Genomic DNA, 27,493 nt, shown 5'->3' with positions numbered 1-27,493 from the left:
TAGAAAAAGGCTAAAAGGGAATAACACGTACATATGTTATACAGGTTCCACTGTATATGATAGACACATAATCTAGCGGGAAAAAGTTGGTAACTTGCCATCACTGGTAAGCCTGTTTGCTGTCCACTTGTTTTTGGCAGGTATGCGTGTGTGTGTGCGTGAGTCCATGCAACTATGAGTGTGTGGGTGAACCTTGAAAGAATGGCAGGAGTAGCAAACAAACCAGAATCTGAAAACCAGAATCAGTTAGATTTTGGCACTGAACCTGAACTCATCTCTTTACATACATATGTACATATATTTCCAAGATGAGTGGAGAACGATATAAAACGAAAAAAGATTCAAATGCTACTTTCGCCATGGAGGATTTCAGCTCGAAGACTCTTCAGGATTACGAAGTGTTGGCCGTTATGGGTAATGGCACCTTTGGCACTTGCTACAAAGTGAGAGACAAAACCACCGGACACTTGTTTGCATGGAAGGGCATGAACTATGATGAACTGGATGAGGAGAAATGCGATTCACTAATATCGGAAATAAATGTCCTTAGCCAGCTGCAACATCCAAATATTGTACAGTATTATCATCATTTGGTCAATCGTGAAGCGAAGTCCATATACATTGTTATGGAATGTTGCGCCGGCGGCGATTTGGCTCAGGTGATTCAAAAGGCGCGCAAGCAAAAGCAACGCTTTGAGGAGTCTTACATCTGGCGTGTTCTCTTCCAGCTGTGCCGGGCTCTTCAGGTGTGCCACAATAAAATAGCCAATGGTACAATACTCCATAGGGACATTAAGCCAGCGAACATATTTCTGGATGAACGCGGTAATGCGAAATTGGGTGATTTCGGTTTAGCGCGCATGTTGGCCAGGAATCAGAATTTCGCCGCCTCCTTTGTGGGCACACCACATTATATGAGTCCAGAGCTGGTGAAAGGCAGGCAATATGATCGGAAAAGTGATGTTTGGTCAGTTGGTTGTTTGATATACGAGATGTGTGCTCTCCAGCCGCCATTTAGAGGACGAGTCTTTGAACAGTTGACCAAAAAAGATAACCCAAGGAGAATTTAATGGCATTCCCAAAGTGTTTAGCACCGATCTACAGGAGATTATAAGTTTCATGCTATCCGTGGATCATGAAGAACGTCCTGGCATCGAGGTTATCATACGTCATCCATTGGTCGTGCGCAATATCAAAGACCTGGAGGGTGACTATCCGAAATTAATTGACGCCGAGGAGGATTACCCCATGCCATCGGGTCATGGCAAACTTTTCGAGGATGCAGATTGCTCTAGCGATAGGTACAGTTTCCATGAGGAAGCTCCATATGGTCAGCGACGCTTAAGTCTTTCGAGTGTCTTTACGCCGGATTTGCGCAACGAACTCTTCTATTCGGTGAAGCGGCGTCTCAAGTTACAAAAATCTGAACCAGATCTATATGAGAGCATACGTAAGGAGTCGGAGCATTTGGAGGATATACCGGTTGTTGCTTCTGTCATGCAGAAAGAGACCAAGCTGCCCAGTCCTCGACACTTGACAGAGACGATATTCGGCGATGCCTTACAAAACCGTCTCCAGGCAATTAAAGCTCAGGAATCATTGTTGCAGCAGAAATCCCTTGAGCTCGATCAGAGAGAACAACGTCTAAAAATGTCCGAGCAACGTGTACAATTGATGGAGCGGCAACTTCAGGAAAAATTACAACAAGCCAGTAGCGATTGTCGGCCATGTCAATGCCAAACGCAATCATTGCCAACACTAGCTCCGCCCATTCCCCCCAGGAAACCGCCTTCATCCTTCTCCGTGAAAAACAACTCGGATGACACTTACTGTTCCATTGAACTAAACGACACTTCACCAACGGTGGCCAAACTTAATTTGGCCTCTTTACCAGCACCCAAGTCTCTGAAGAGCCGTCGCGTCCACTTTCAGCCTCCGTCTACTGCTGTTCCAGTCTCAGCTCCGCAGCCCATGCAAATGAGCGTGTCGAGCAATGAATCGGGTGATACTCAAGTTTCCAAACGGAAATCTTCGATTTTATCGCTTTTCGGTCTGAGTCGAAATAATAAATCAGAGTCCAAGACGGCGGTAAATTCTATTCCTCCAGTTTCACGTGCTCCACTAGCGATGAAGCAGCAACCACTAGATGGATCAGGATTGCCAGCTCCCGTCACCAATCTCTGGTCTAAGGAACAAAAGAAGCAAGCTTTTGAACTATTGGCGGCCATGAATGCAGCCGAAAAAGAAGCCTCCAGCAATATGGTCAATGGATTGACATCGGGTGGAGCAGTTGGACCAAATGGTAGACGCCACCAGCTGCGACAATCTGTAAGAGAACGCAACACAACGTTACAAAGGAATCGCATGAGACGATCATTGGTCCTGAGTGGTACCCAACAGCAAAAGCTAACCGCCAAGGAGCACATTCTGATCTGATAAAGAGGAGCATGAAGAAAAGAGGAAATGGTCTTGGCGCTAAAGCGTTTAAACTAAAACGAGTTGTGATGTGGAATAAGGTTCCGTACTGATTTTTTTTTATATATATTTTTTTTTTTGTAAAATGATAACCAATATTTTTTATGTTTAATTGCCTATAATTAGTTTGTATTATTATTATAATATTTTCTAAATATTTTTGTGCAATTTTTTTAGTGTAATAAAAAAAAAGCAGCAAAAATATAACGATAGGTTTTGCTCCGATAATGTCGATTAACCGATAGGCCTGTTCCGATAATGTCGATTAACCGATAGGCTTGCTCCGATAATGTCGATTAACCGATAGGCCTGTTCCGATAATGTCGATTAACCGATAGGCTTGCTCCGATAATGTCGATTAACCGATAGGCCTGTTCCGATAATGTCGATTAACCGATAGGCTTGCTCCGATAATTGATTAGATAATTCTGATTAGATTCTAAGCAAGATCATACCATATCATATCGGCTGATCATAGAAACACATTAAATAACTTTCTCAATTATCTGAATTTCGTGATGTCTGCAAATCTACTGAAGAACACGGCTGCTTTGCTAAATTTGGCCACACGCCGATCGTACAGTTCAAAGATCAATGAGGTGGTGGTGGTGGCAGCGGCTCGTACACCTATTGGCAGTTTTCAGAGCCAGTTGGCTCCATTGTCGGCCACCCAGTTGGGTGCTGTAGCTATTGAGGCAGCTATCCAACGTGCAGGCATTGCCAAACAGGATGTGGATGAAGTAATTATGGGCAATGTAGTCTCCGCCGGCCTGGGTCAGGCACCGGCGCGCCAGGCAGCCATTTTCGCCGGTCTACCCACAAATGTGTGCTGCACCACAGTGAATAAGGTGTGCTCCTCGGGCATGAAATCGGTGATGCTTGGCGCCCAATCCCTTCAGCTTGGCTCTGCTCAAGTGGTGGTTGCCGGCGGCATGGAATCTATGTCCAATGTGCCCTATTATTTGAAACGTGGTGCCACACCATACGGCGGTGTCAATCTAACTGATGGCATTGTTCTTGACGGCCTTTGGGATGTGTACAATAAATTCCATATGGGCAACTGTGCTGAAAACACAGCAAAGAAAATGCAAATTTCCCGTCAGGATCAGGATGCCTTTGCCATTGAGTCGTACAAGCGTTCGGCCAAAGCCTGGGCCGATCAGGTATTCAAGGATGAGATTGCCCCAGTGAAGATTCAGCAGAAACGTAAGCCAGAAGTCACCATTACCGAGGATGAGGAATATAAGCGAGTCAATTTCGATAAGTTTGGACAACTGGCTACTGTGTTTCAACGTGAAAATGGAACTGTAACCGCTGGCAATGCATCCACCCTCAATGATGGCGGATCCGCTGTGATCCTCATGACAGCCGATGCCGCCCAAAAGGCTGGCATTAAGCCACTTGCACGAATTGTCGCTTTCCAAGATGCTGAGACCGATCCCATTGATTTCCCCATTGCTCCAGCCTTGGCTGTGCCCAAGCTACTCCAGAAAGCAGGTGTTAGCAAAGAGGATGTTGCTCTTTGGGAGATCAACGAAGCATTCTCTCTAGTCGTTTTGGCTAATATACGTAAAATGGATGTAGATCCAGCCAAAGTAAACGTCCATGGTGGAGCTGTATCCATCGGCCATCCTATTGGCATGTCAGGAGCTCGTCTAGTTACGCACTTGTCGCATACCCTCAAATCGGGTGAGTTTGGTTGTGCCTCCATTTGCAATGGTGGCGGCGGAGCATCATCTATTTTGTTGCAGAAGCTCTAAAAATTGAAACGGAGAAGTGCAATAGATTTCTCAACCAGAAATGCATTTATTAAATTTTGTTTGTTTGAAATTATTATTATAATTATGAGAATATAGTGTATGTATCTTTTGTCCTTATCCATCATATGTGATCTGTTTTAATAAAACTACTATCAAGCATTTAAGTGCAGTGTATTTTTCAATTAAGTGGCCCAAGAACCAAAACTGTCTACAAATACTCCAACCAATAACGCAACCAGGACCAGCTACGTCTCTGACTAAGATGCTCAAGAAGGAAAACCCACAGTGTGATGGATAAACCAATGAGCAGGCAATTGAGAGCAGCCTGTAGAAAGCTCATGGACTCTTCAAACCCCTTGATCACATCTTTATTATAACGACGATCGCTGCTGGTGAGAAAGTTCCAATTTAATTTTTGGCCAATCTTTTCAAGTATGCCACAACTACGGAGTTTAAACATTTCGGAATCAATCATGCCGGCTAAAAAGGAGTATTGAGGAAAGTATATACATATCATATTTTCGACTACTTTTTCCTCGAGTATTATGTATTCGTTGAATTGATTCCTATGTGTATGCAGATATTGCGCCAGAAACGCGGGACTTGTAAAGGCTGCGGTACGCAGTGGTTGCGTTCGAAGAGCCTCAAACACATCTACCGGCTGGCCAGGAATCACCCGTGTACGACTGCGTAGTATTGGCAAGTTGATGGTCATGCGATAGGTGGCATGATCAGTGATGAAATTATAGCCAGCTTCCACAGTTTGTAACATTGTGAGTGGCAGGGGTTTGCTTGGTGAATTGTGAACAAATTTAAAAATTGAACCCTCATAGCCGGAACGAAAGATGAAATGTAACATTATCCAGCCAGCATGCAGGGGTGCGGGCAAAGGGCCAAGCCAATACTGTAGTAGTGCCAATCCTCCCAGAAGCAGCCATGTGGCATAGTCGAAGGGGAATAACATTATCTCGTAGGCACTATAGCCGGGTGGAGATCTCATGACTATAACATAACCAATCTGATTGTACGGCAGAGTCGAACTAAGATGGGTTCGACGTTCTGGTGTGCACGCAGCACAACCAAGTGTTAGATTTGCCTTTCTCTGCATCAGCATTAAATAGGCTCCTGTCATCGTGCCATTCATGTAGCTGGCTCCTCCTATTAAAGACTTCGGCTCATTTTCCATTAACTGAAGGGTAAAGTTTTTTTTCTGAGACAGAATTTTCAAAACTACGGCCTCAAAGCCATCAATATCGTGTCCCTTTCTTATCATATATGGCGGTATATCCCAGACGATGACACTTAAAGGGCATCCATAGAAATTATCCAATTTGTGTGGATACAATTCGATCATTCGCGACATCTTTAGATCTACTTTCATGGGTAAAGTGCTGGCACAATTATTCATCTGATAGGGTCTAAAGGTAAAGGCCTCGATTGATCCCATCTCCAGGTTAGCAAGTATTAGCAGAACATCTATATTGTATAATTGATGAAGAAAATACGAGAACATTTCCGACATGGTTTGATTTCTTTTCTGAATTTCCCCCTCACTGGTCAGCCAGACCACAAGGAAAAAAGTTTTCTTTAGCGTTATCAAGACAGTATTTCTACAAGAAAATCGAATCGTTCAATGAGCAAATAATTTCCAGGACCTTAACTCCTACCTCAATTGCTCCGCACTCTCCACAAAGACCAATTCTAGGTGAGGTTTAAGTCTTTGTCCATTGCTTGACTGTGTGCCCACGACCACTGAGACGGGCCACTTTTCCGATTCTTCGAGATTGAGACAATTATCTAGCACTTCAGTTACTAGATTTCTATTACTTTTTGATAGATTCTTATATTTGGTGCTTATGAAAACACTGAATTGATCCTTTCCACAAGTATTTGTCAAAATTTCTTTTAAAGTCTCAGATAATTTATTGATCACATCGTGATACTGATGCTCGGATTGACAAAGTGTCTCCGAGCTGGTCAAAACAAAAAACCAAACAAATGTAAGTAAACCGATCACTGCCATAATTTCAATGTAACTGACTTTGATTTGCAATTGAATTAATATTTCTAAAAACAAATTGCAGTTGGGAATTCAAATCGACTTTAATTCAAATAATGGAAATATATTAGTTGTTCGAAAATAAGTTTAAACATATTGTAAGCCGCTTTATTAGTAGTGGCGTATACGTAATTGTGAAAATTAACCCCCTAAGGTATGCAACATTCAAGAAATTGACTTATTGAATATTTTTGAAGAATTTTTAGATGGTCCTCGTCGGTCTTAATAGCAAACATTTCTAGAATCTCAATCCTTCTACCTACCTGACTCCGAATACTGCACCGATATGGTATATCCAAATTTAAAGTTATTTTAAACCCAACGATTAGCGTAATCAGCGAGATTTGTATGCCTTCAAGGGCATATCAGTTAATTGTAAAGTTGTAACTGTAATGCATTAACAAATCTGTGTTCATTACTTAAACTAATTGCTGTTCACCCAAGTTCCCAGCAGACAACCCAGTACCAACCATACAGACAGTCCACGTACATACACACATACATACATTCAAACAGGCATACATATGTGTATGTATGTATGTACATACGTGCCACCTCATTTCACCCACTACTCTAGAAAGTCGCAGGTTGGTTTTGTGCGTGACAGGTTTCGGTGTCAGTATTATGCATGAGGAGCATAACCATAAATTAACACCATCAGCAGCGATATACAGGCACACAAACACCTATATTAAATGAGTATGTGTTTGTGAAGAGGGGAGGCAAAATAAACCAAGTTCTCTTCAGAAGGCTCCTCCCTTCTATACCCCTGACCAACGAAAGGCAGAGCGTGTAGTTGTCATGGTTGTGTCATTAATAGTATAAACACCAGCAGGAGAATACCAAAGCCCATGCCCACAATGTCAGCGACAGGCAAACTATAACAATATATGTATGTACATATATAGCAGGTAGGTATGTCAAGTATAAGAGGCTTACAAATATTCTACCTGAATTTGTGAGGGATTAAGTTTAGAGATTGTGGAGAAATCAAATCAGAGGTGTCATTTTACAAAAGAAGACTTAAGGGAAACATCTGGCAACTCTAATAATTAGAAGAGATCGATAAGACCATTGGAGATCTGCACAAATTAATTACATTCAATCTGCTAAACTCTCTCACATATTTGGTATACTTTCTTTTTAATTTTTTGAAAAACACATGGATTTTTTATTCATTACAAAAGCATGGATTTTATAAAAACAAATGCCGAAGTTTCAACCAATGTCGTGATAATATTTCTAAAATAAAAACCGCTGTGCTTAATATCAAACCCATTGCAACTAACAAAAATATGGCATACAAATCCATAAGATTTAATATTTTGAAACTTTGAACATTCTTCAAATAACTCTCATCCAGTTCCCAGCGTGCCCAAATTACCAACAATCCAACCGAACGCATCCACATAATCTCCTCGTTTATATGATCAACAAGATATGAATGCTTCGGCAGATACATGGTAAATTGTATATTGATCACTTCCTGTGGTACAAGTTCAAAATGTGCCGATGCCTTAAGGGCATTTCGACGATTGTGGTAGATGAAAACATCCTCAGCCGTGGCAACTGTATGACGTCGATATTCCGGATGTTCAGCTAGAAATTCCAATGGCCTTGTCTCTGAAGTTGATGCTATGACCCGATGATTCATATGCTGAACTCTAGGTATTCCACTAAGAGTCTCCTGGGCGGTGGCTGTTACCACAACTGTGTAATTCTGCTCGACAAGCTCATCAATTGTCTGGGGCAAACGATGCAATTGATGGGTACGTATTAGATGGTAGAGCAGACCCTGGTAAACGGTACGTATGAGCAGCGTATAGAACATCAACATGATGCAATATATACGCTTGGCACTCGATCTGGGTGTCTGTAGCAATGGCATGCCCACAAAGATAAGCTCCAAATTCAGCCAATTATCCTGATGAGATTCATGAAGTAAACGATCGAGTGCTAATTGTATCAAAAGAGCCAAACCCAAGACGCCCAATATGCCTAGCCATATTTCTAACGGATACGGATAGAGTAGAATGTCCAATGAACCCAATTCGAAGCTAGCATCGAGCAGGCCAAACACCTGTCGCGTCTGATGATAATTATGCGTCGATGTGGTCAATACAGTTCGCTGCACAGTCTGACGAAAACCTCCCAAACTGAGATCAGCATCGTGACGCAGCAACTAAAAAGTTGAAAGGATACCATTAAGGGGTGAAAGCAAGGAGAAGGATATAGACTTACCATGTTGATTGCCTCATCGCGGTATTTGATGTTAGGTGGCTTGCGTATCGCTATGGTGAAGTTCATCTTTTTGGCTAGGCCTAAAAGTAAATTACCTTCATAGCCTCCGGCGACAAAACTTTCACTTTTATTCTCCCCTTCGGTTAGCCAAATGAATGGCGGCTCGTTCCATATGGCAGCCCGTAAAGGACATCCATAGAGATTGCTCAATTTACGTGGAAATAGGTCCGGATTGATTAAACTACTACCATTATAACGATTTATAAGCTGCGGTTCAATATCATTGCAACTCTCACGACTGAATGGATAATAACTATAAATTAGAATATCACCATTCGATTTTTGCACTTGTATATTGCAATTAATCAATTGATAATGCCAGCAATATTGAAAAATTGCCAACATTTCGGTATGATGAAGATAATCACGAGCTTGCAGAAATATGAAATAATACTCATTGTAATTATATTCCAATGAATACTCATTGACACGTATCTCGGCGAAGGCGGCAAACGAATCGGTGAATATGACATTGAAGTGTCTACGTCCTGGTACACGGCGCCAGGGAACTCCTTCCTCCACATTGACAATCTGCAGCGGTGAGATGCCCCATTGGCGAAACATAATGCTCATCATTTCGTTATAGAAATTACATGTATGATTATTCCGACAGCATAATGTCAGCACCAACGATGGCGTTACACTCAGTATATGTTGGTGCACCACATGGAGGAGGGCACGGGCAACGAACTCGTTAATGTGATTCATTTGTTCGCCGGAACGATCCTGATATGAAGTCCATAGCTGAGATATATTCATCCTGATATCGCGAGTTGTGGTCGACAATTGAACGGTGGCCCCCAGAGTGTCGGTTATAATTACTATTACAAGGCAAAGCAAAAACGAAAAAACTTTGATGATTAATGATGAATGTGAAGTAAGTTTAAGTACTTTTAGTTGGTTGGTTTTTTGTTTTTTATGGGAGGGTAACTTTCTGAATTCCTTAGACAGTTGTGTCCCTGCAGTCGTCGGAGCAAGAGTTCAATGCCTAATATTATGGCAGCTAGTGAGTACATGGCAATCATAAGTTTATATATACCCATCAATTGGCCATTGTCGATATAACGTCGCCTTTGATCCTTTTCCTTCTTACGCTCATTGGAGTCGAAGGCCGCCCGACGCATGGCGGCTAGAAATCCATTAGCATCAAATCTTCTTATAGCCTCATTGATCTTTTCATAGAAATACGAGTGCTTTGGCATAAAGATGCTTAGTTGCTGGATATTAACATATCGATTTAATATCACATAGTCATCCAATCGATTGCTATCACGTAAGTGAAAACGGGTGACTTCCTGGCTAGTTATGGCAAAAACTTTACCCTTCCTTTGATCATGTTTGCAATGATCCAGTTCATCGAGCACATTCTGATCATAGACGGTGGCCATGCCATGAAAACTTTCATATCGTCCAGCCACTTGTGGCATCTCTTGAAGTGTTTGCAGGGTCATCGATGTGCACAGAGCATGGAATTTATCATCCAATAGTTGTTCAAATGAACTTGGCACCGATCCAAACAATTGCAAGCGTATCAAATGGAATAATAACGATTGATAGCATATCCTAAGCGGTATACTTGCGTATATCCAATGGGCGTAGATGGCTCTATGGGCCCATTGGCGGGGCAATCGTGCCAACGAACCGCCCAATAGTATTTCCAATACCTCATGGCTTGCTGACCTCCAGCGGCATAGATAGATGAAGATGTGTAGTATAAGCGACCAGAGCAATATTAACCACACCGACCAATCGAAGGGAAATGTAAGTATTGCCAACGATCCGAAACGATAGTTATCCAAATTCACTGTGGCCACCAAAGGTGTGTAGTAATGGGTGAGGGGTGTGGTCATTAGACGTACTCGTCTGGTCGTCTTACGAAAATAGCCCACACTAAAATTGGTCAATTGATTGATGATCTATGGAACGGGAGAGAGCGAATTGGTTAAGATATTTCCACTTTTAGTTTCCGCAACTGACTTACCATTTCCATGGGACCCTCATTGCTGCCATTCACTAACTTATAACTACTCACATTGTTTTCCAATGTGAGATTCTTTATGACGATACTGAAATTCATCCAATCGGCTAACTGTTCCATTAACTGTATCTCAAAACCAGATGCCATCAATTGATTGGTTTCATGATCGAAATTTAGATAGACAAACGGTGGCACATTCCAGGTGAGCAGTGTGAGAGGACAACCATGCAACTGTCTCAGTTTATCGGGAAACATGGGCTCATTGATCATACGATGGCCATCGAACCGATTGATTTGCACCGGTATCGCCTTTTGGCAATGATCCTCCGTAAATGGATAGTAGCTGTATACCACTATGTCCACTTGAGCAGTTTGAACCATGACATTGCAATTCAACCAATAGTTGGCCAAGCAATGATCCATTATCAATTGCATTTCTTGAGGTATGAAACGATCTCGTGTCTGTAGAAATATAAAATAATACTCATGATCATCATAGATGGCATTATCGGCAGCAATGTTGGTGGCTCTAAACAAAAGGAAGTAAAGTTAAATTCATAACCTTTAACACTTAAGAAATAAACAAACACTCATACGCACCGTAATCCCTCGTATGAATCAACTAACAAAAAATTGCAATACTTTCTGCCCGGTACTCGTTCCAAATGATCCAATTGAAAACGTTGCAACTGCACCGTCGCTCCACGCCATGAACCCACCAAATTCTGCAACATATTCTCGAACCACATGGAGGTGTTGTAGGTACTTGACGATATGGTTATCACCAATGTCACACTCAACTGGGCAAAAACATTCTCAATTATGAATTTCATTGCTTTGGCCACATACAAATTGGCATCCTCGTCCTGCATATCGATACGGGATCGTATTAAATAGTTTTCATAAAGTGTTAAGTTACTGCTGCTGGTGGTGTGCATAGTGTGTCCAACAACTGTTCAAATCATTCTGACATTCCCGAAGTCACAAACAGGAATTGATTTATATAGAGATTGATATCAAGGTGCTAATTAAATGTAAACATTGACCTTAAACAGGTTTATCCCTTCTCGCATCTTTCCTTTACACAGAGAGCCTAAGAAAATCAAAATATGGACAATATATAAGGAATCCAAAATATTATAAGGGTAATATGAGCTTTGTTTTAGCCTCATTTATTTCCAAAAGCTATTAATACTTGATACTTCGAGGATCCGTCCATTCATCATCTTTATTTTAGTAATCACATTGAAATATGAACTATTAAAACATTCTTAAGTAACTCATTCATTTACTTTTCATGCTCGTGTTAATTTTACATCCTTTTTTTGAAAATGGGATGTCCTGGCTCAGTTGTCAATATTAAGAGAACTCAACTCAATTGAACTTCATATACTTAAGCTCTCTCTAGAGAGATTGAAATCCCATGAAGTTTTTCAATTAAGGAAACGTTTTGTTTTGTTTTGTCTGCCTCTCACCCTTGCTTCTTCTTATTTTCGGTCTAAACAAATAGGTTCTATGTAAATGCAACCTAATGCCTAATGAGAACCAAACACACGTTTCCGTTAGTCACAATGGCTAGGCTAATAAGTCCCATACACACACACACACACACACACACAGACACACAATCGATATTAGTCAGTCTGTCGATTGTTTTACATTTCATTGAGTGAATTTGTTTATAGCTGCTGTTGTTGTTGTTGTTGGGGCCAGTTGATGTATGAAATTATGCCTACCCAGCCAGCGGGCCATTAATCAATTCTATTCGTTCAACATGTTGCATGTACCCAACTGCCGCGTATAGTTGATTTCTATTTGCAGTCCAGCACCTAACCGAACCATTGGGTTTCGGCGTCCATTGTTAAAGTGGCTCGTGCCTCAACTGCTTCATAAATTACCAACTGCCAAAAATGCATCAATGCCAACTGTGTGGACACAATGATCCCCACAGTTTGCATCCAGATGCAAAAATGTATTGAGCCTTCCACGTTCGCTTAAATGGTATTGTTTGGTACTAGGCTCTCTGCTTTTTTTGGTATCTATACATACACACATACATAAGTATATTGCCGACGAACCGGAAACATATCGGAAATATGAACCATCCACACGTACAGATATCGTCGTCTATTGTTAACTGTCGTGTAAAATTTGTATACAAATCGTTTTCTATTTATCTACCATAGTTTTCGCTTTCTAGAGAGGCTGGTCATATTTTTTGATATTTGTTTCTTGGTATTGCATAATCTTGTCGTCTAAAATTGAAATGTTTGACGGAAGTGTTGGCCATTCACACGTGACTGACATAATACTTCAAATTAATATTGTTATCAAATTTCATTTGAAAAGTATCTCTCCAATTGTTACTACTCATTTGAGAGATAAGAATGTGTGTTTCTGAGACATAAACTAAGCGATTTGACCTCTTTGAAGAGGGAATGACTAATTGTTAGACGGAGGATTCATTTTAAGTCTTATATCCCTCTTCTAGACATTCTTATTTTCAGTCCCCTTATTTGATATTTCAAATTCAAATATATAAGAATCTGTAATATATTTAAAATCTACACTTACCACAAAGTGTCCTTGGACATGTCCTTCGACTCCACAGAATGTTGCTGTCATGATTGAGCAAAAGTGCAAAAAGCTAAAGAAAAAAAAAAAAAACGTGGTTTTAAATCCATTTTGGAATTGTTTAAGCCATATAACGATTTGCAGCATTCATAATCCTTTGCAGACGAGGACATCTGGACGATGCTAATTCCATTAGAAAGACTCCCAGAGAGAGTAGAAGCATGGCCCAGAAGAATCCAAACACTCCACTTAATAGCCATACACTGAGTGGACATGGATCAATGGTCTGTCGCTTGTTGAGATGTTCTATTTTTTCCAAATTCATGCGCCGAAAACGTCGAACAATCCCAGCCGACATTAGGCCAAGTATGAGGCGATCCCAGCGACGTTTTAAATACGAATGCGGACGCATGTAGAAGGTTAGCGGAGCTGTCATTAGGGCCTCTGGTAGCAGTTGCAGACGTGGCTTTGTTGGGCCAGAACGTTGATTGAATTGATTGGCTGTCGGCAGAAACAATGGCACAGCAATCCAAGGATCGTCCTCGTCTCGTAAACGGATCAATGCCTCCTCAACACTCAAAACAACTTCAATGCGATGCCTGGGAACCAGATTGTTGAACGTAGTCGATAGGGCGGGCAACATATAAAATGTATAACCCTTTTCCAGCACTTCGGCCAAAGTGCGTAATGGTGTCCGCATTTGAACATCCTGCAGGAGCATGTACAATTGACCCGTGTAGGCGGCACGAAGTATCAGAACATGCAAAAGCCAAATCCCAAGCAAACAGCGGGCAAATGTTCCACGTGGCGGATACATGGTTAATCCCCCAAGCAGAGTGTTCCATAGACCCAGGCATGGTAAGCGATTCCCTGCCCCTAAAAGCAGATGACGCAGTCCTGTCCTACAGAACCCTTGGATCACAGCAATTGTGCTAAAGGCCACCAGAAGGCAGACCAACAGACATGACCAGATGATATAACGGAATGGTTTAATGAAACGCTGCAATGGTGATATCTGTGCACCACCCGGAATGCCAAGGACAATCGGGAAACTGGTATACGAAAGGCTGGGCAACATCAAACTTGCTCGCTGGTTGCTGTACATGAAGGCGCCAAAGGTTACATTGGCATCACCATCCAAGATCTGTCAAACGATTCGCTAGGAGCTTCAATGGGATTCAATAGTTGTGATTGTCTTACCAATTTGAGGGCACCAGTGGCTGTGCCATTGGGTAGCACAACGCCCCGCTCGTTTTGCATTTCCACTATTATTTTATAGGTGAAATTCATGTGATCGGCCAAGGTGCCAAAGAGCATGCCCTCAATGCCATGGAGTTTTCGATCCGAGTCTATATACACAAACGGTCGATGCTCAAAGGTAACTGCAATTAGCTCACATCCATACAGATTTTTCAATTTATTCGGAAAGAGGGCAGTAATATCGCTGTCCATCGAGGCAAAGGGAAATGTGGCATAATGCACGGGAAGCGTGCAGCAACAACCTCCAGGTCCGTAAGGGAAATATGTATACATTTCCACATGTCCCTGCCGGGACAAAAGGAATACACTGACATTGAGCACGTATATGAGAAATAGACGTTTGAATATTTCATTTATGGTGGCCAAACGTCCAATTTCTCCGCCCGTATAGACTATTATGAAATAGCCGTTACGTTTGTACGAGCTGCTCGCCTCGAGAAGATTACGCTCCAAGTGGTAATACGCATGCAGACTGTCTATAAACCAAATGGCCGTCTCCAGACCATCAATGCCACTGAGTGATGAAGCCGTTTCTGCATCCGCATCCATATCAGTGTCCGCCTCCAAATTACTCAAATTGTCGAGTAGAAATTTGATTTTACCCTCACCTGATGCCCGACCGAGAGTGGCATCGATAAGATCATTGTGATAGTTACGATTCGCCTGCCGGCTAGAGAACTGGGCCAGGGTCAATGGCAAACTCGAGGAGCGTCCAAAATGGCCATTAATGGCCCAGACCAGAGCCGAGATCAGGCTTATATTGTGCGCCACCGTTTGAGGCCACATCGGGCAGATGACTGACAGTTGACCTGGACATTTTCGCATGCGTTCCAACAGGTCATTAAAAATAATCTCTGCCCAAATCTATCTTTTCTGACAGTGTCCGCCTAATGAATGCGGCATGGATACACACACATGCAAAGCAAATATAAACTGCAAATTAAATCGCTTTAATTGTGTCCAAATTGGTTTTCCATTTCACCATCATTTCACTTTAAACGAAAGATGCATGCACATCATCCATATCACACTAGGGTAATCACTTTGTGTCGCAACTCAAATCAAAGGTCATCAGTGCTTTTGATTTTTTCCGCTGATCATAGCATAAACCACCCACTGTGTGTTGTGTGTTCTCTGTTGACCCATATGTTTCACTCTTGTCTACATACAAGCCCCCTGGTCACATTCGATTTCACTTTGCTCCACTCTCTTTGCCTCCTCCCACCACCCTTGGCCGTCCTCCTACATTTGCATTTGCGCCAACCTCAGCGCAATGGCCAACTGAGCCAACAATTGTGGGCTATGGCTATGGCTAAAGTAAATTGTGACACACAAAATGCCAAAATGCAAGAATTTGCTGTTCTTGCTGATCAACTCCAACTCAACTCAACTCAAGTCATCAGTTGCTGAAGGGCAAACCATATAGTCACAGGGCTGGATTCACATATAGAAATGAAGACAAAATATTCGAAAAATATCTCTTTACGTATCTCTAAGATACACAAATATTAAATTCCTAATTAACTACACATTAATATATATATTATAATTACTTTTATGGGTTTTGTCTAATCAATTAATTTACCTTAACCCTTTTTATATCCTTTCAGAAGGTGTTATAAAAGAAAGGAGACATAAGTATATACATTCTTGTTTAGCATGACAAGCTGAGTCGATATAGCCATGTTTTTTTTATTCAATTTGTTTTCTTAAGTATTTTATTTTCCAAGTTTTAAGTTTTAAGGTTTTGCAAAGATTTTCCTTTATATCTAAACAAATTTTAGTTTTTAGTTTTGAAAATTGAAGTTATTATTATTAATTTTGAGAGGAAAGAAACAAAAGTTAAGTGTTGATAAATCGCCCATAGCTTTGGGTTTGACATTCCGTCCCTGTATTTACTCTGATCAGCCGTTTATTGTTTATATTGCATTTCATTAACGCTGATTCTTTCAAAATAATTTGGTTAAATTTAAAAGGTTTTTTTTTAGTTTTCTTTTTTTTTCTTCATTGATGTGGATTTTGCTGTGCCATGGCTGCTGTGGTTTTTCTTTTTTCTTCTTTATTTTTTGTTTTTCTGATCACTTTTCTTATTAATTTGGAGCACACACACGGAAACGTTTTCGATTGGCTGGCTAACTAGATGGCTGAGAGTGCGTGATGCCCGTGGCCGAGGTCTGAGGCGGCTTGGGTCACGAATTTCTGCAGACGTCCGCTATTTGAGGGGGTCGCAAAAAACCTATTTGGGGCAGCGTTTGGGAAGCTTCAGTAGTCAGTCGCCAAGTGAACTTCAGCGAATCTTGATCGCTCCATTCAAAGAGTGTGAAGTGTGTGTTCTGTTGAGTGAATTATTATTGCGAAAATGAGATTGCAGTATTTGCTGCTAGTCCTGACGCTAATTGGTTTCCAATTGGCGGTCAATGGTCAGGATGCGAGAGCCACAGTTATATCAGGAGACGAGGCAGCGGCTACTGTCGATGCCCTGGGCGAGAAGGGCGATGAGGGATCGACAACGACTACGGAGGATAAGCCACAGATACCAAGTCAGGATGCGGTAAGATATAATGAAAGGGAAGTGCAAAGGGCTTCAGTTATTTGAAATGTATATATTTTGATTCGGTAGATATTGGCCCAATTGCCGCCCATAACACCGTTGCGCAGTGGGATTCCTTCATTGGATGCCTTCTATATGCTATTCCCTGCTTTGGGCAGTCTTCTACGTTGGGGTAGCCTCTTCCCGGCTCACACAATTCTCGGAGCTGTGCCAGATTCCCTGCCAAATGTGCCGACTCAACCGCAAGCGGCAGCCTCCAAAGTTGTCCTCGTTTTGGCCGATGATGCCCAGGCTAAGTCACGTGTTGCCCGTCAAAATGCTGGAACCCCGGCCCTGAATGGCCCCGATATGTTCAGTTCGCTGTTGGGACAAATGGCCCCACAGAATCTTGGTCAGATGATGAGTCCCGAAAGTTTGGGACAATTCGTTCCACAAGTGGGTCAGGCTTTGCAGAACTTCCAATTGCCACAAGGATTGCCATTCCAAGGATTGGATAACTTTTTAGGTGCCCCACTACCAGTGTTGGGAGCACCACCACCAACTCCAGCCCCGGCACCTGCACCCAAATCGGCCAGTGATGATCCGGCACCTGCACCAGCAACTCCACCAGCGGGCTCCCTGGCAGCTTTCTTTAATCCTTCGAATTTTGATGCCCCCGGCCTTTTGGGTCAAATGCAGGCGCAGCTTCCTCCACTCCCCGCTGCACCAGCTGGTACTCCTGACTTTATGGCTGGCTTTCGTCAACTTTGGTCAGGAGCAGGAGCTCCAGCTTCAGGGGCAGCCGCTGGATCCGATGCCCAAGCTTCGGACATATCTGAGGTGCGTGTAAGGCCAGGTGAGCAGTTGGCTCAATTGAAAATCAAAACGCCACAGGATCTGGACCAGGACAAAGAGCAGGAAAACGTTCCCTTGCTATGGTTCCGTTTGCCCATGAGCCAGGAGGAAAGTTCGGAGAAGGACAAAACCACCGAGGATCAGCGCATCAAGAACAAACTTCAGGCCTTCGAACGTCAGGTGATTAGCGAATTGAAGCTGTTGCAGCAAATCGAACGTCTGGCCAAAGAGATGCGTGCCCAGGCCAGTGCCCAAGGAGCCTCACCCTACAAGCTTAGCTATCCCCTGAGCCGTACACCAGTCCATAAGATAACTCGGGCCGATATTGAGCGAGCTTTGCGTGATGATTATGTGCGCCGTCTACTCCACAAGGAGGCGCAACGCAAGTCCTGGATTGGTCAAAAAGCCAAATACATGCGCGATGAGGCGGCTGAAAAGGAAACGGGAGCTGCTTTGAAGCGTCAGACCAATCTGTCCAAGGATGAAATCATCAAGATGATGGCCTATGCCTATCGTATGGCCAACGAACAGCAGCAGCAAGTAGAGGAGAAGGCAAAGGAGGATAAAATATATGCCGCCTACAGGGCCACCACACAACAGACAGGCAAGGATCACAAAGCCATGATGATGCGACAAATGGCTGAGGATGAAGGTAAACAACAACAGCAGCAGCAACAGGCGGAGCAGAATCCCATGATGATGCGACAAATGGCTGAGGAGCAGGCCAGGCAACAGATGGCACAGAATCCCATGATGATGCAGCAGCGTCAAATGGCTGAGGAGCAGGCTAGGCAACAGATGGCACAGAATCCCATGATGATGCAGCAGCGTCAAATGGCTGAGGAACAGGCCAGAAAGCAAATGGCACAGAATCCAATAATGATGCAACAGCGCCAAATGGCAGAAGATCTAGCCAGACAGCAAATGGCACAGAATCCAATGATGATCCAACAGCGTCAAATGGCTGAGGAGCAGGCTAGGCAACAGATGGCACAGAATCCAATGATGATCCAGCAGCGTCAAATGGCTGAGGAGCAGGCTAGGCAGCAAATGGCACAGAATCCCATGATGATCCAACAGCGTCAAATGGCTGAGGAGCAGGCTAGGCAGCAAATGGCACAGAATCCCATGATGATCCAACAACGTCAAATGGCTGAGGAGCAGGCTAGGCAGCAAATGGCACAGAATGCCATGATGATCCAACAACGTCAAATGGCTGAGGAACAAGCCAGACAGCAATTGGCACAGAATCCCATGATGATGCAACAGCGTCAAATGGCAGAAGATTTAGCTAGACAACAAGCAGCTCAAAACCCCATGATGATGCAACAGCGACAAATGGCAGAAGATCTAGCTAGACAACAGGCTGAACAGAATCCCGCATTGATGCAGCAACGTCAGATGGCGGAAGAGCAAGCCAAGATTCAGCAACTGCAAATGCAGCAGCGTCAGATGGCCGAAGATCAGGCCAGACAACAACAACAGCAACAACAGGCAGCGCAGAGTCCCACAATGATGATGCAGCAGCGTCAAATGGCAGAGGGACAGGTCGGAAACCCTCAGGAACAGAGCTCACTGGACGAGCAGAAGTGGACGGACGATAAGTTGAGGGCAATGCAGCAGCTTGGACACATGGCGGAAGATCAACCGCGGGATGCTATTGTGGGTGAAGCCGAACCCCAGATGCCCGAAAATGCTGGCCAAGCACGTCATAAAGGTAATCTCTTTGGTGTATTCCGTAATCGTGACACTAATCTGTCTCAAACAGTTGATCCCCTCGGTCTGGGCGGTAATAAGCGCAAGAAGTCAAAATCAAATGCGGCGCCCACAATAATTAACTACTATCAGTCAGCCAGGCCCAGCTATGCCCCCCAGCTATGCTCAAAGCTATGCCCCAAGCCATGCCCCAAGCTACGCCCCAAGCTATGGCACTAGCTATGGAAATGGTGGCTATGGATCAAATGCCTATGGACCAGCACAGTCCGGAGGCTACAGATCGGCTGCCTTGGGCAATGACGAAATCGATGCGATGCTGCGCCAACATCGCACCATGGCGGTAAGTTTTGAATGAGATTCACAATGAAACCACAATTACTTATGCACGCCACTCAGTCTACACGTACACAGCGTACAATTGAACCAGTCATTTTCATTAAGATTCATACGCTTCATCCTCAATGTCATTAAAACAGGCGACGCATTTCAGACAATAAACCAGCCAGATGACCAGCGGGAGAAGCAAAGGGAGATGACACCACAGTCAGCAGCACCAACAGCAGCAGCGGTGGTAGAAGCTCCAGCAGCTCCACATCATATACAGAAAAGGTTAGCAAACTTTTATACAACCTCAAGACCAGAGAATGGCCTGATTGGTAATGCCAATCATAAGGGATGCGGTTGTGGTAATTCGAATTGCCGATGCGGCACGAGTTGCCAGTGTGGGTCCAAGCGTCTTCAACGTGCCAAGACCTGCCAATGTGGATCACATGGAATTCTTCAGAGACATCGCCGCAGTACAGAATACGGCACACTGGAGACCATAGATGAGGGCTCATTAAATGCCTTGCGTAAGGAATATAGATTGGGTTTGAAGGAGATTACCTTGAGTCCCGATGAGGATCCTGCCGAGGCATTGATGCGCTACAATGCCGCCTCCATACGTGAGGCCTTGGAAAGGGCCAGTTTGGAGCCATTCGAAATAAGTGGCGATCAAATGGCGGAGGGTGAGCAAGCACAAGAGCAAGATCTGGAGCAGAGTTATCAGCAAGAGTACGAGCCAATAGAAACGACTACTGACTCGACCACAACGAGTACCACATTAACACCTACAACAGAGACACCATCATCAACAACACCAACAACCACCTCAAGCACCAGCAGCAGCACCACCACCACCACCACCAACCCCCCACAAGTTCCACAACCACTGAATCATCCATTATCAATACCACTCCCAGTAATTTGCCTGAAGAGCAAAATTCAACATCGATTAACACTTCCGATTTAGGGTGGCAACAAGGAGGAATTGCAAGTTTTACACAAAATCATAGACGAATTGAAAGAGGAATTTGCCTCATTAAGTGAGAAATGTCGCAATCCGCCATATAAGAAAACAGTGGTGAAAAAAGAGACTACCGATTCGGTTCCAACCAAAGGCAATGCCATAGATAAGGCAGCAACTACTGAAGCTGATTGGCAACAAGTGTTGGCCAGTCGCGGCTATGATACGAAGTATCTGACAAAGACAAATCAACAGCAATATAAACATGGAGAGAGCTTAGAACTACCCAAATCGAACTATGAAACAAACATATCGAATGATTACAGCTATCAGGAATTTGCCGGCGATGATGCTGATATTGAAAACAAAAGCAAACGAGCTACCCTCAATGCCAGTCGCTCATCGATGACTGTCAAGGAGCAGGCTCAACTGGTGAATGTTGCATTGAACAACGATTCCAATGAGTCGGAACAATCCACATTTTCGCCATACGCCTTGAGGGGCAAGTTTATATCGTCATCGCAGCCACGTATCAATCAGCGTACCACACGACAAGCGCAGGTGCTGATGATGCCCCACAAAAAGTACAGCTCGTCGATGTCACCGATGCCACATTTGAATAGTAAAAAAATAGATCAATTGATTGATGTGCTGCATGAGCTGTTGCAATTGCAATTGCAGAAGGAGAGAGCAGCAGCCGAGGCAGCGGGCTACTCGACGAATGCCGTGTCCAAGAGTGGTGGTGGCGGAAAATCCACAGTGACCACTGTGAAACGAAGACGTTTGCGCCGCAGGCAACGCAAGCCCTCAACTGCCACAAGAAGTTCTTCGCAATAACATTTCATTTAACATATTACATTAACCATTCTGCATTTAATCCATATTAACCTCTCTTTTTTTATTAGTTTTTTAATGTCATACCATTTGCCTTCATTTTTCATTGCATTGCCATATCTCTCGCCATCTTCACAACTTCAGTCTAACATCAACATCAACGATATCATCATCTGAACGTTCATCTAAGGGCGACGACGATCCAGCATCACCCACAGTGGGCTCTCTATTCGGCTTTAGTGAAGGACTCTTGCAGCCGTATATGGGTCTTTTGCCCATCAGCCAACCCAATGATCCCTGGACATATAAGGCATATGATCCACAGCATGCTCTCTACACTGGCGGCGGTAGTTATGCCTCATATCTAAAAGATGATAACGAGGCACGGCGACGTCGTGACACCCACATTATGCCACATAGCACGGCGACATCACATCAAATGCTAACACCCGGCATGCTGGAGCGTTTGTTGCGCATCAAAAATGAATTCCAGCGACGTTTCCCTCAACTCTATAAGGGCATGCTATACCATCATACGAATCGAACACGTGTGGAGGTCAAGCCACCGTTGTTGGTTAAGAAAGAGGGGACAGAGAAGACAGAGAAGCCAGTGTTTGAGTTGGGAGCAGCGGAGAAGGGACTCGAGGAGCAAGAGCTTAATGCTGATGCCGATGAGGAGGAGGATGCCAAACATGAGCCAAAGGAGTCCAATGATATTAGTGAAAATATCGACAACAAGGATAATGATGTTGACTATTTTCATTTCGATGAGGATGAGCATGACCATGACCATGACCATGATGACGATGATGATGATGGTAATATATAATTTGTCGTTAATTAGACTTTTGATGTTTTAAAAACAAAAAAATTCAAATAAATTCTAATGAAATAATGTGAAAATTACCCAATAATTTATGAATATTAACGTGAAAATAGTTTTTAGGGAAACAAATTTAAAAATCATATATAAATTTGTGATAAGCCGAAATTGATAATATGCCTGATTAACTATGTTAACCAGGTAACTATGTAATTCGTGTTAAGGCCCAATATTTCCCATAGGGTTTGATTGCGGGTCGTCAACCCATTACAAAGATTTCCCAAAGGACCTTCACCTGGGCCACGTTAACAAGCTTGACATTGCCACAGTATTCGACAAGTTGTCGCCGTGCAAACATGCAGCAAATTTCCTATAATTTATTAGTTATTAGTTGCTGTTTAATCTTAATCTCTACTAATTCAAGAGCATTGGCATCAGCAATGGAATCCACAGAAATATTGGCCCAAGCCATGTTGAGAATTCTACAAGAGTCGGATATGTGTGATCAAAGTAAGACCTTGTTCATCTACACTCAGATTAGTGCGAACCGCTGGCATAGACATATGATGGATATAACGACGCAATTGCTAGCTGATCTATCGGAGCCAAGACAACTGTATTTTCAATATCCCATAGAGTACAAGCCATATAGACATGCTATGATCTTGTTGGTTGACGATCTCGAAGCTTTAAGACTGATCTTTGGCAGACTAAAAGCCACCAGCGATCTTTCGCATACTCTTATCTATATGTCAGAGATCTGGCAGCCCTATGCTTCGGAGGTACAGTCAGCACTTGAAATGCTTTGGCATCTGAGTGTGCTTAATGTGGGCTTGATACTGCGCACAGTACAAAATAATAATAATATTGTAATGGTCACCTACTATCCCTTTAGTGCAGTCCATGGCTGTCAGGTGATAGTTCCCACTATTGTGAATCGCTATCAAACGAAAGCTGGCACTTGGGCAAGCAGGGACTATTTTCCAGCGAAATTGGGTAACTTTTATGGCTGCACTTTAACATGTGCCACCTGGGAAGATATGCCATATCTGGTATATCGCCAACATTCCGACAATGATGTTGGTGATGCTAGCAACTTCATTGGCATCGAGGGAGCTCTATTGGAGTTTCTGGCGGAAAACCTAAACTTCACTGTCGGCCTGTACTGGATGAATAAGGAAGAGGTTTTGGCCACTTTCAATGAAACGGGTTGGATATTCGAAGAGGTAAGTCCCAACATTTTCCACATCAAGTTGTTTATCTAATGATTTTTTACACATTTTCAGATATTTCATAAGCATGCAGATTTCTCTTTGGGTGGGTTTCATTTCAAGCCCAGTTCTAGTGGTGCTCCGGTTCCTTATTCGCAATCCTCGTACTATTTCATGAGTCACATTATGTTGGTCACCAATCTGCAGAGTGCCTACTCGGCGTATGAGAAATTAGCATTTCCATTTCATCCTCGCGTTTGGCTAGCCATCGGAGTGGTTATCGTGTCGATGTGTGCACTTATTTGGATGGCCCAGCATCTTTTGCATCCCATTCTGCCAGACATCAATTACTACTATCAACTTGTGGTCATTACATTGGGTGGCAATCTACTGGTGTGGCATCTACCTCGTGGCAGCTTGGCACGTTGGCTACTTTTAATTTGGTTATTCACTTCACTTATATTACGCAGCGCCTATCAGTCGGGCATGTATCAAATGCTACGCAAAGATACCCAACGTAATCCCCCCCAGACCATTGCCGAGGTGATAAACAATGGCTACACCATACGATTGGCCGAGACGAATGCTCAGCGTATACTTGCAAGTTTGCCCGAGTTGCGGCCACAACAATTGCGCTATTTGAATGGCAGTGAACTGCAATGGTTTCCAGCCCTCGCCCGCAGTGGCGGCAACTCATCCCGCCTTATGGCCATTATCACGCCCTATGAATACTTTGGTTACTTTCGCAAGGTCCATCCGATGAGTCGACATTTGCATTTGGTTAAAGAGCGCATATTCACCCAACAACTGGCCTTCTATGTGCGGCGACATTCGCATTTGGTTAGCGTGCTCAATGATCAGATTCGTCATGCCCATGCCTATGGTTTTCTTGAACACTGGACCCGTCGTTACGTCAGTGCCGTGGATGAGACGGATGAGAGTATTATACGCATTACATCGACCGTATCATATAATACCCTCGATGGCATCGATGGTGAACCGCAAGTATCCGAGAATGATGATGATGATGATGATGCAGGAGACATAGCTCCTTCTGCTCATCCTGTAAAGCTTATGGTTCTCTCAATGCAGGAGTTGGCAGCTTTATTTTGGCTTACTCTATGGGCATTACTTGCTGCTGTTTTGGTCTTTGTTATTGAATTATTCTTACATTTCATACAACCGAAAGTAAAACTTTAAATAAAACACAGTTTTCCCTTTAAGGATAACAAAAAAGGACAAAGCTAACTGAGACCACTCGGGATTGCATAAATAATTTACGATTTATACTCTGTTTTGTGTGTGTGTGTGTGTGTGTGTGGGTGTGGGAGGGAATGGCTCAAAACGTTTTAATTAAATTACTTCATTGAACAAAAGCAGATTACAGTTGCTTTCAATTCTAGCCAGAGCAACTCCATTGCCCCAAAAATCCACCCCAAACTTGTCCTCTTCGGATAGTTCGCTGGTCGTATCGTAAAAACGCAAAACGTTTTATCTAAAAGCGATAAATTTTCAAAAGCAACCAAAACTTGCTACTGCCATCAACCCGCCAGATCCCCGCTTTCCACCATTCCACTACCATTACCAGCTCCACAATCACCACAACCACACCCACTCCAACACACAGACACACACAGACATCAATTTGGATGTCGCCTTCGACTGGTTACATGTAAGTGCCTTGCCGCTGCTTTGCTTATCGCCTTGCACATTTGTGCTTTTCCTCTGAAAATTTTTCGCACCACAAAAAAGAAAAAAAAAAAGAGAGAGAAAAAAAAAAACGGGCTCTGTAATGGGCACCCATGACGTTGCCCACGACATCCCAACGGCAACGATGGCAAGTAGTCAACGACATCGACTTTGCCGAAGACGTTCTCGTCCTTACTGCAAATTCAAGTAAATGTATTGAACTTAAGCTCATTGCCTGCCATCCGTTGATGTCGCCCACTTAGCCCCGCCCATCATCTTTAATACGCCGTGCTGTTTAGGAAAATACACACAAGTATATATGGATACATATGTATATACACAGGGTCGTAGATAGAATATTCTGGGATCTAAGAGAAATGAGGTCACTATACATTTTTAGACCAAAATCAATGATCTCGATGACCTAAACGATATATATATTGTATGTACTCACCTATTCCTATTGGCCCCTCCTTTCGACTGCCATGCAAACAGACACACGAATACATACACACACACACACTGTATGCCATTTCTTTTCATTTTATGTAAAATGTTTCCTATTTTTTAGTTTTTGTATTAAAGCATAACCCTTAATGAGGAGTCAATATGTTTTATATATCCTTATCGTTAACGAACCCCAAGACGATCGTTAGACAGTCCAACGAGTCAGAAGCAACGAGTATTTCAAACGAGTAAATGGTTTTATGTAAATGATAAACGAGCAGAGCACTCGCCAAATGTTTCGTAGAACTTTGCACAAAAAAAAAAAACGAATATAAAAACATAACGAAACTTTTTTATCCCCTAACTACTTTTGAGGGGTTTTTATACTGCACGTCGCCTCGTAGCCATCAGCCATCGGCTTTCGGTCTGTCCTGGTCTGGTCTACTCTCTGGCAATTGCCACTGCCAGTGTCAATACTTTGGCTCGTTTGGCAATGAATTTTTATGGCGCGACTTTCACATCAGCGAGTGGCGAGCGGCGGATGGCGAACGGCGAACAGCAAACTAGAAAATCCCTGCAGTTGAAAGCCGAGACATGGCTTTGAAACAAAAACATATTCATGACAAGATTAGGCTAGAAATGCCACAGCAAATATTTAAAAGTTGAAAGCAAAAGCTAAGAATATAGTCGCTGAAAATTAGCATTAGAGTGGGAATTGTCATGCCTAATTGCTTTGACTGCAGCAACTGCCAATTTCCGGTCGCGAAATTACATCTAATTAGGTAATCAACACAATTACGGTGCAACCTGCGGCCACGGCCAAGTAGACAGGAGCACAGAACAGCATACTACAGGATGGCGATGCATGGTTAGTTGGATAGTCGGCTGGTTTGTTAGCCGTGGCCTCATAGTTGTTCAACGAGAAGCCAACGCAACGGAAGTTGTCCAGACGCACAGATACAATGCAGCTGACATTGATGATGATGATGATGAGGACGAGACGGCAATGTTGGGTATACAGCCGCCACATCCGCCAAATGTGGCAAAACAAAAACAAAAGGCTTTTTACCTCTACAAGTTTCATCGAGTTTTCTTTTTAAATTTTTGGTGTTCATTGATCTAGGTATCTTTCCCTCACTAATCTTTCTCGCTGTCTCTCATATATAGTTATTCACTCAATTATCCTACGAATCATTCGTTGGCTCATTATGACTCCTACTGATGGCAGGACGTAATATCGTCCAGGTGTTCCATCAGCCAACCCTTAGTGTCACCCCATGCCCGTTTAATATACCTGCCTTAATATCCTGTGTCAACTGTTGTCCATTCAATTTGCATTTTTGCAATTATTTCAATTAAATCGACGAAAATACAAAAAGAAGAAAACAATATCTGTCTGCTCTCAAGGCAAAGACTTCACAACGGCTGGAAAATTGACCTAGGGGCAAGTCGTCATGAAAGTCGTGCACCTGCACGGCAACGGCGGGAGGAGGGGTAAAATATAATTTCCTCGCGCCGGATGTAACAATGAATTCGCATTAATAAGTGCATATATACAGGAATATATATATCCGTAAATACGTGTACGCATACGTACATATGTACATATGTATATATTGTAGGACGGACATGTTTACGATTTTTGAGCTCATTCTCTCTCACCGGGCGGCCTGGTGGGCACAACGTGGTTGTCGTC

At 43.1% G+C, this 27,493-nt stretch overlaps 10 protein-coding genes across 13 annotated transcripts; 6 read left to right on the top strand and 4 right to left on the bottom strand.

Annotated features, from left to right (window-relative positions):
• Positions 1-192: 192 nt before the first annotated feature.
• Nek2 lies at positions 193-2,703 on the top strand. The gene is given in 2 exon segments (XM_068303013.1): positions 193-1,043; positions 1,045-2,703. Coding segments are annotated over 2 exon segments (2,127 nt in total). The 5' UTR covers positions 193-308; the 3' UTR covers positions 2,437-2,703.
• A 194-nt stretch (positions 2,704-2,897) lies between these two features.
• Acat1 (Acetyl-CoA acetyltransferase 1) lies at positions 2,898-4,399 on the top strand. The gene has a single exon (XM_068301442.1). The coding sequence runs from the start codon at positions 2,994-2,996 to the stop codon at positions 4,233-4,235; it is 1,242 nt and encodes a 413-aa protein (XP_068157543.1). The 5' UTR covers positions 2,898-2,993; the 3' UTR covers positions 4,236-4,399.
• A 44-nt stretch (positions 4,400-4,443) lies between these two features.
• Ir7d (Ionotropic receptor 7d) lies at positions 4,444-5,757 on the bottom strand. Its single transcript, XM_068303896.1, has one exon. It carries the CDS (start codon positions 5,755-5,757, stop codon positions 4,444-4,446), a length of 1,314 nt encoding a protein of 437 aa, XP_068159997.1.
• Positions 5,758-7,430: 1,673 nt separating this feature from the next.
• Positions 7,431-9,497, bottom strand: LOC137587097 (ionotropic receptor 21a-like). Its single transcript, XM_068303352.1, has 2 exons — positions 8,536-9,497; positions 7,431-8,476 (listed from the first exon to the last, which is right to left on the bottom strand). Exons 1-2 carry the CDS (start codon positions 9,352-9,354, stop codon positions 7,490-7,492), a joined length of 1,806 nt encoding a protein of 601 aa, XP_068159453.1. The 5' UTR covers positions 9,355-9,497; the 3' UTR covers positions 7,431-7,489.
• Positions 9,345-11,511, bottom strand: Ir7f (Ionotropic receptor 7f). 2 transcript variants are annotated; one of them, XM_068303350.1, is made up of 3 exons: positions 11,174-11,511; positions 10,577-11,102; positions 9,345-10,511 (listed from the first exon to the last, which is right to left on the bottom strand). In XM_068303350.1, exons 1-3 carry the CDS (start codon positions 11,509-11,511, stop codon positions 9,489-9,491), a joined length of 1,887 nt encoding a protein of 628 aa, XP_068159451.1. In that variant the 3' UTR covers positions 9,345-9,488. The 2 variants fall into 2 exon arrangements, with proteins under 2 accessions (XP_068159451.1, XP_068159452.1); XM_068303351.1 differs by having other exon boundaries at positions 10,577-11,035; positions 11,174-11,277.
• Positions 11,512-11,527: 16 nt separating this feature from the next.
• Ir7c (Ionotropic receptor 7c) lies at positions 11,528-15,528 on the bottom strand. 3 transcript variants are annotated; one of them, XM_068303349.1, is made up of 3 exons: positions 14,348-15,528; positions 13,148-13,220; positions 11,528-11,666 (listed from the first exon to the last, which is right to left on the bottom strand). In XM_068303349.1, exons 1-3 carry the CDS (start codon positions 15,230-15,232, stop codon positions 11,602-11,604), a joined length of 1,023 nt encoding a protein of 340 aa, XP_068159450.1. In that variant the 5' UTR covers positions 15,233-15,528; the 3' UTR covers positions 11,528-11,601. The 3 variants fall into 3 exon arrangements, 2 of the variants coding, with proteins under 2 accessions (XP_068159450.1, XP_068159449.1); XR_011033862.1 differs by having other exon boundaries at positions 11,597-11,666; positions 13,148-14,291; positions 14,348-15,525; XM_068303348.1 differs by lacking the exon at positions 11,528-11,666 and having other exon boundaries at positions 13,032-14,291; positions 14,348-15,525.
• A 1,140-nt stretch (positions 15,529-16,668) lies between these two features.
• On the top strand, positions 16,669-22,533 carry LOC137587436 (defective chorion protein, FC125 isoform-like). Its single transcript, XM_068303861.1, is given in 6 exon segments — positions 16,669-16,958; positions 17,028-19,509; positions 19,561-19,645; positions 19,647-19,848; positions 19,999-20,117; positions 21,772-22,533. Coding segments are annotated over 6 exon segments (3,765 nt in total). The 5' UTR covers positions 16,669-16,766; the 3' UTR covers positions 22,457-22,533.
• On the top strand, positions 20,124-20,806 carry LOC137587438 (defective chorion protein, FC177 isoform-like). Its single transcript, XM_068303863.1, has one exon. The coding sequence runs from the start codon at positions 20,428-20,430 to the stop codon at positions 20,797-20,799; it is 372 nt and encodes a 123-aa protein (XP_068159964.1). The 5' UTR covers positions 20,124-20,427; the 3' UTR covers positions 20,800-20,806.
• Positions 20,803-21,765, top strand: LOC137582482 (defective chorion protein, FC177 isoform-like; the record flags this gene model as incomplete). Its single annotated transcript, XM_068297052.1, has 1 exon — positions 20,803-21,765. A coding segment is annotated over one exon (828 nt), but the record flags the coding sequence as incomplete, so codon positions are not given.
• A 54-nt stretch (positions 22,534-22,587) lies between the features above and the next one.
• On the top strand, positions 22,588-24,900 carry Ir7b (Ionotropic receptor 7b). The gene is made up of 2 exons (XM_068303862.1): positions 22,588-23,676; positions 23,737-24,900. The coding sequence occupies exons 1-2, from the start codon at positions 22,807-22,809 to the stop codon at positions 24,859-24,861; spliced, it is 1,995 nt and encodes a 664-aa protein (XP_068159963.1). The 5' UTR covers positions 22,588-22,806; the 3' UTR covers positions 24,862-24,900.
• The last annotated feature ends 2,593 nt before the right edge of the window (positions 24,901-27,493 follow it).

This window comes from Drosophila tropicalis, unplaced genomic scaffold (genome assembly GCF_018151085.1).
Source record: "Drosophila tropicalis isolate 14030-0801.00 unplaced genomic scaffold, ASM1815108v1 contig_158, whole genome shotgun sequence".
NCBI classification, from domain to species: Eukaryota; Metazoa; Arthropoda; class Insecta; order Diptera; family Drosophilidae; genus Drosophila; species Drosophila tropicalis.
This window is presented reverse-complemented; position numbering and strand designations above follow the sequence as displayed.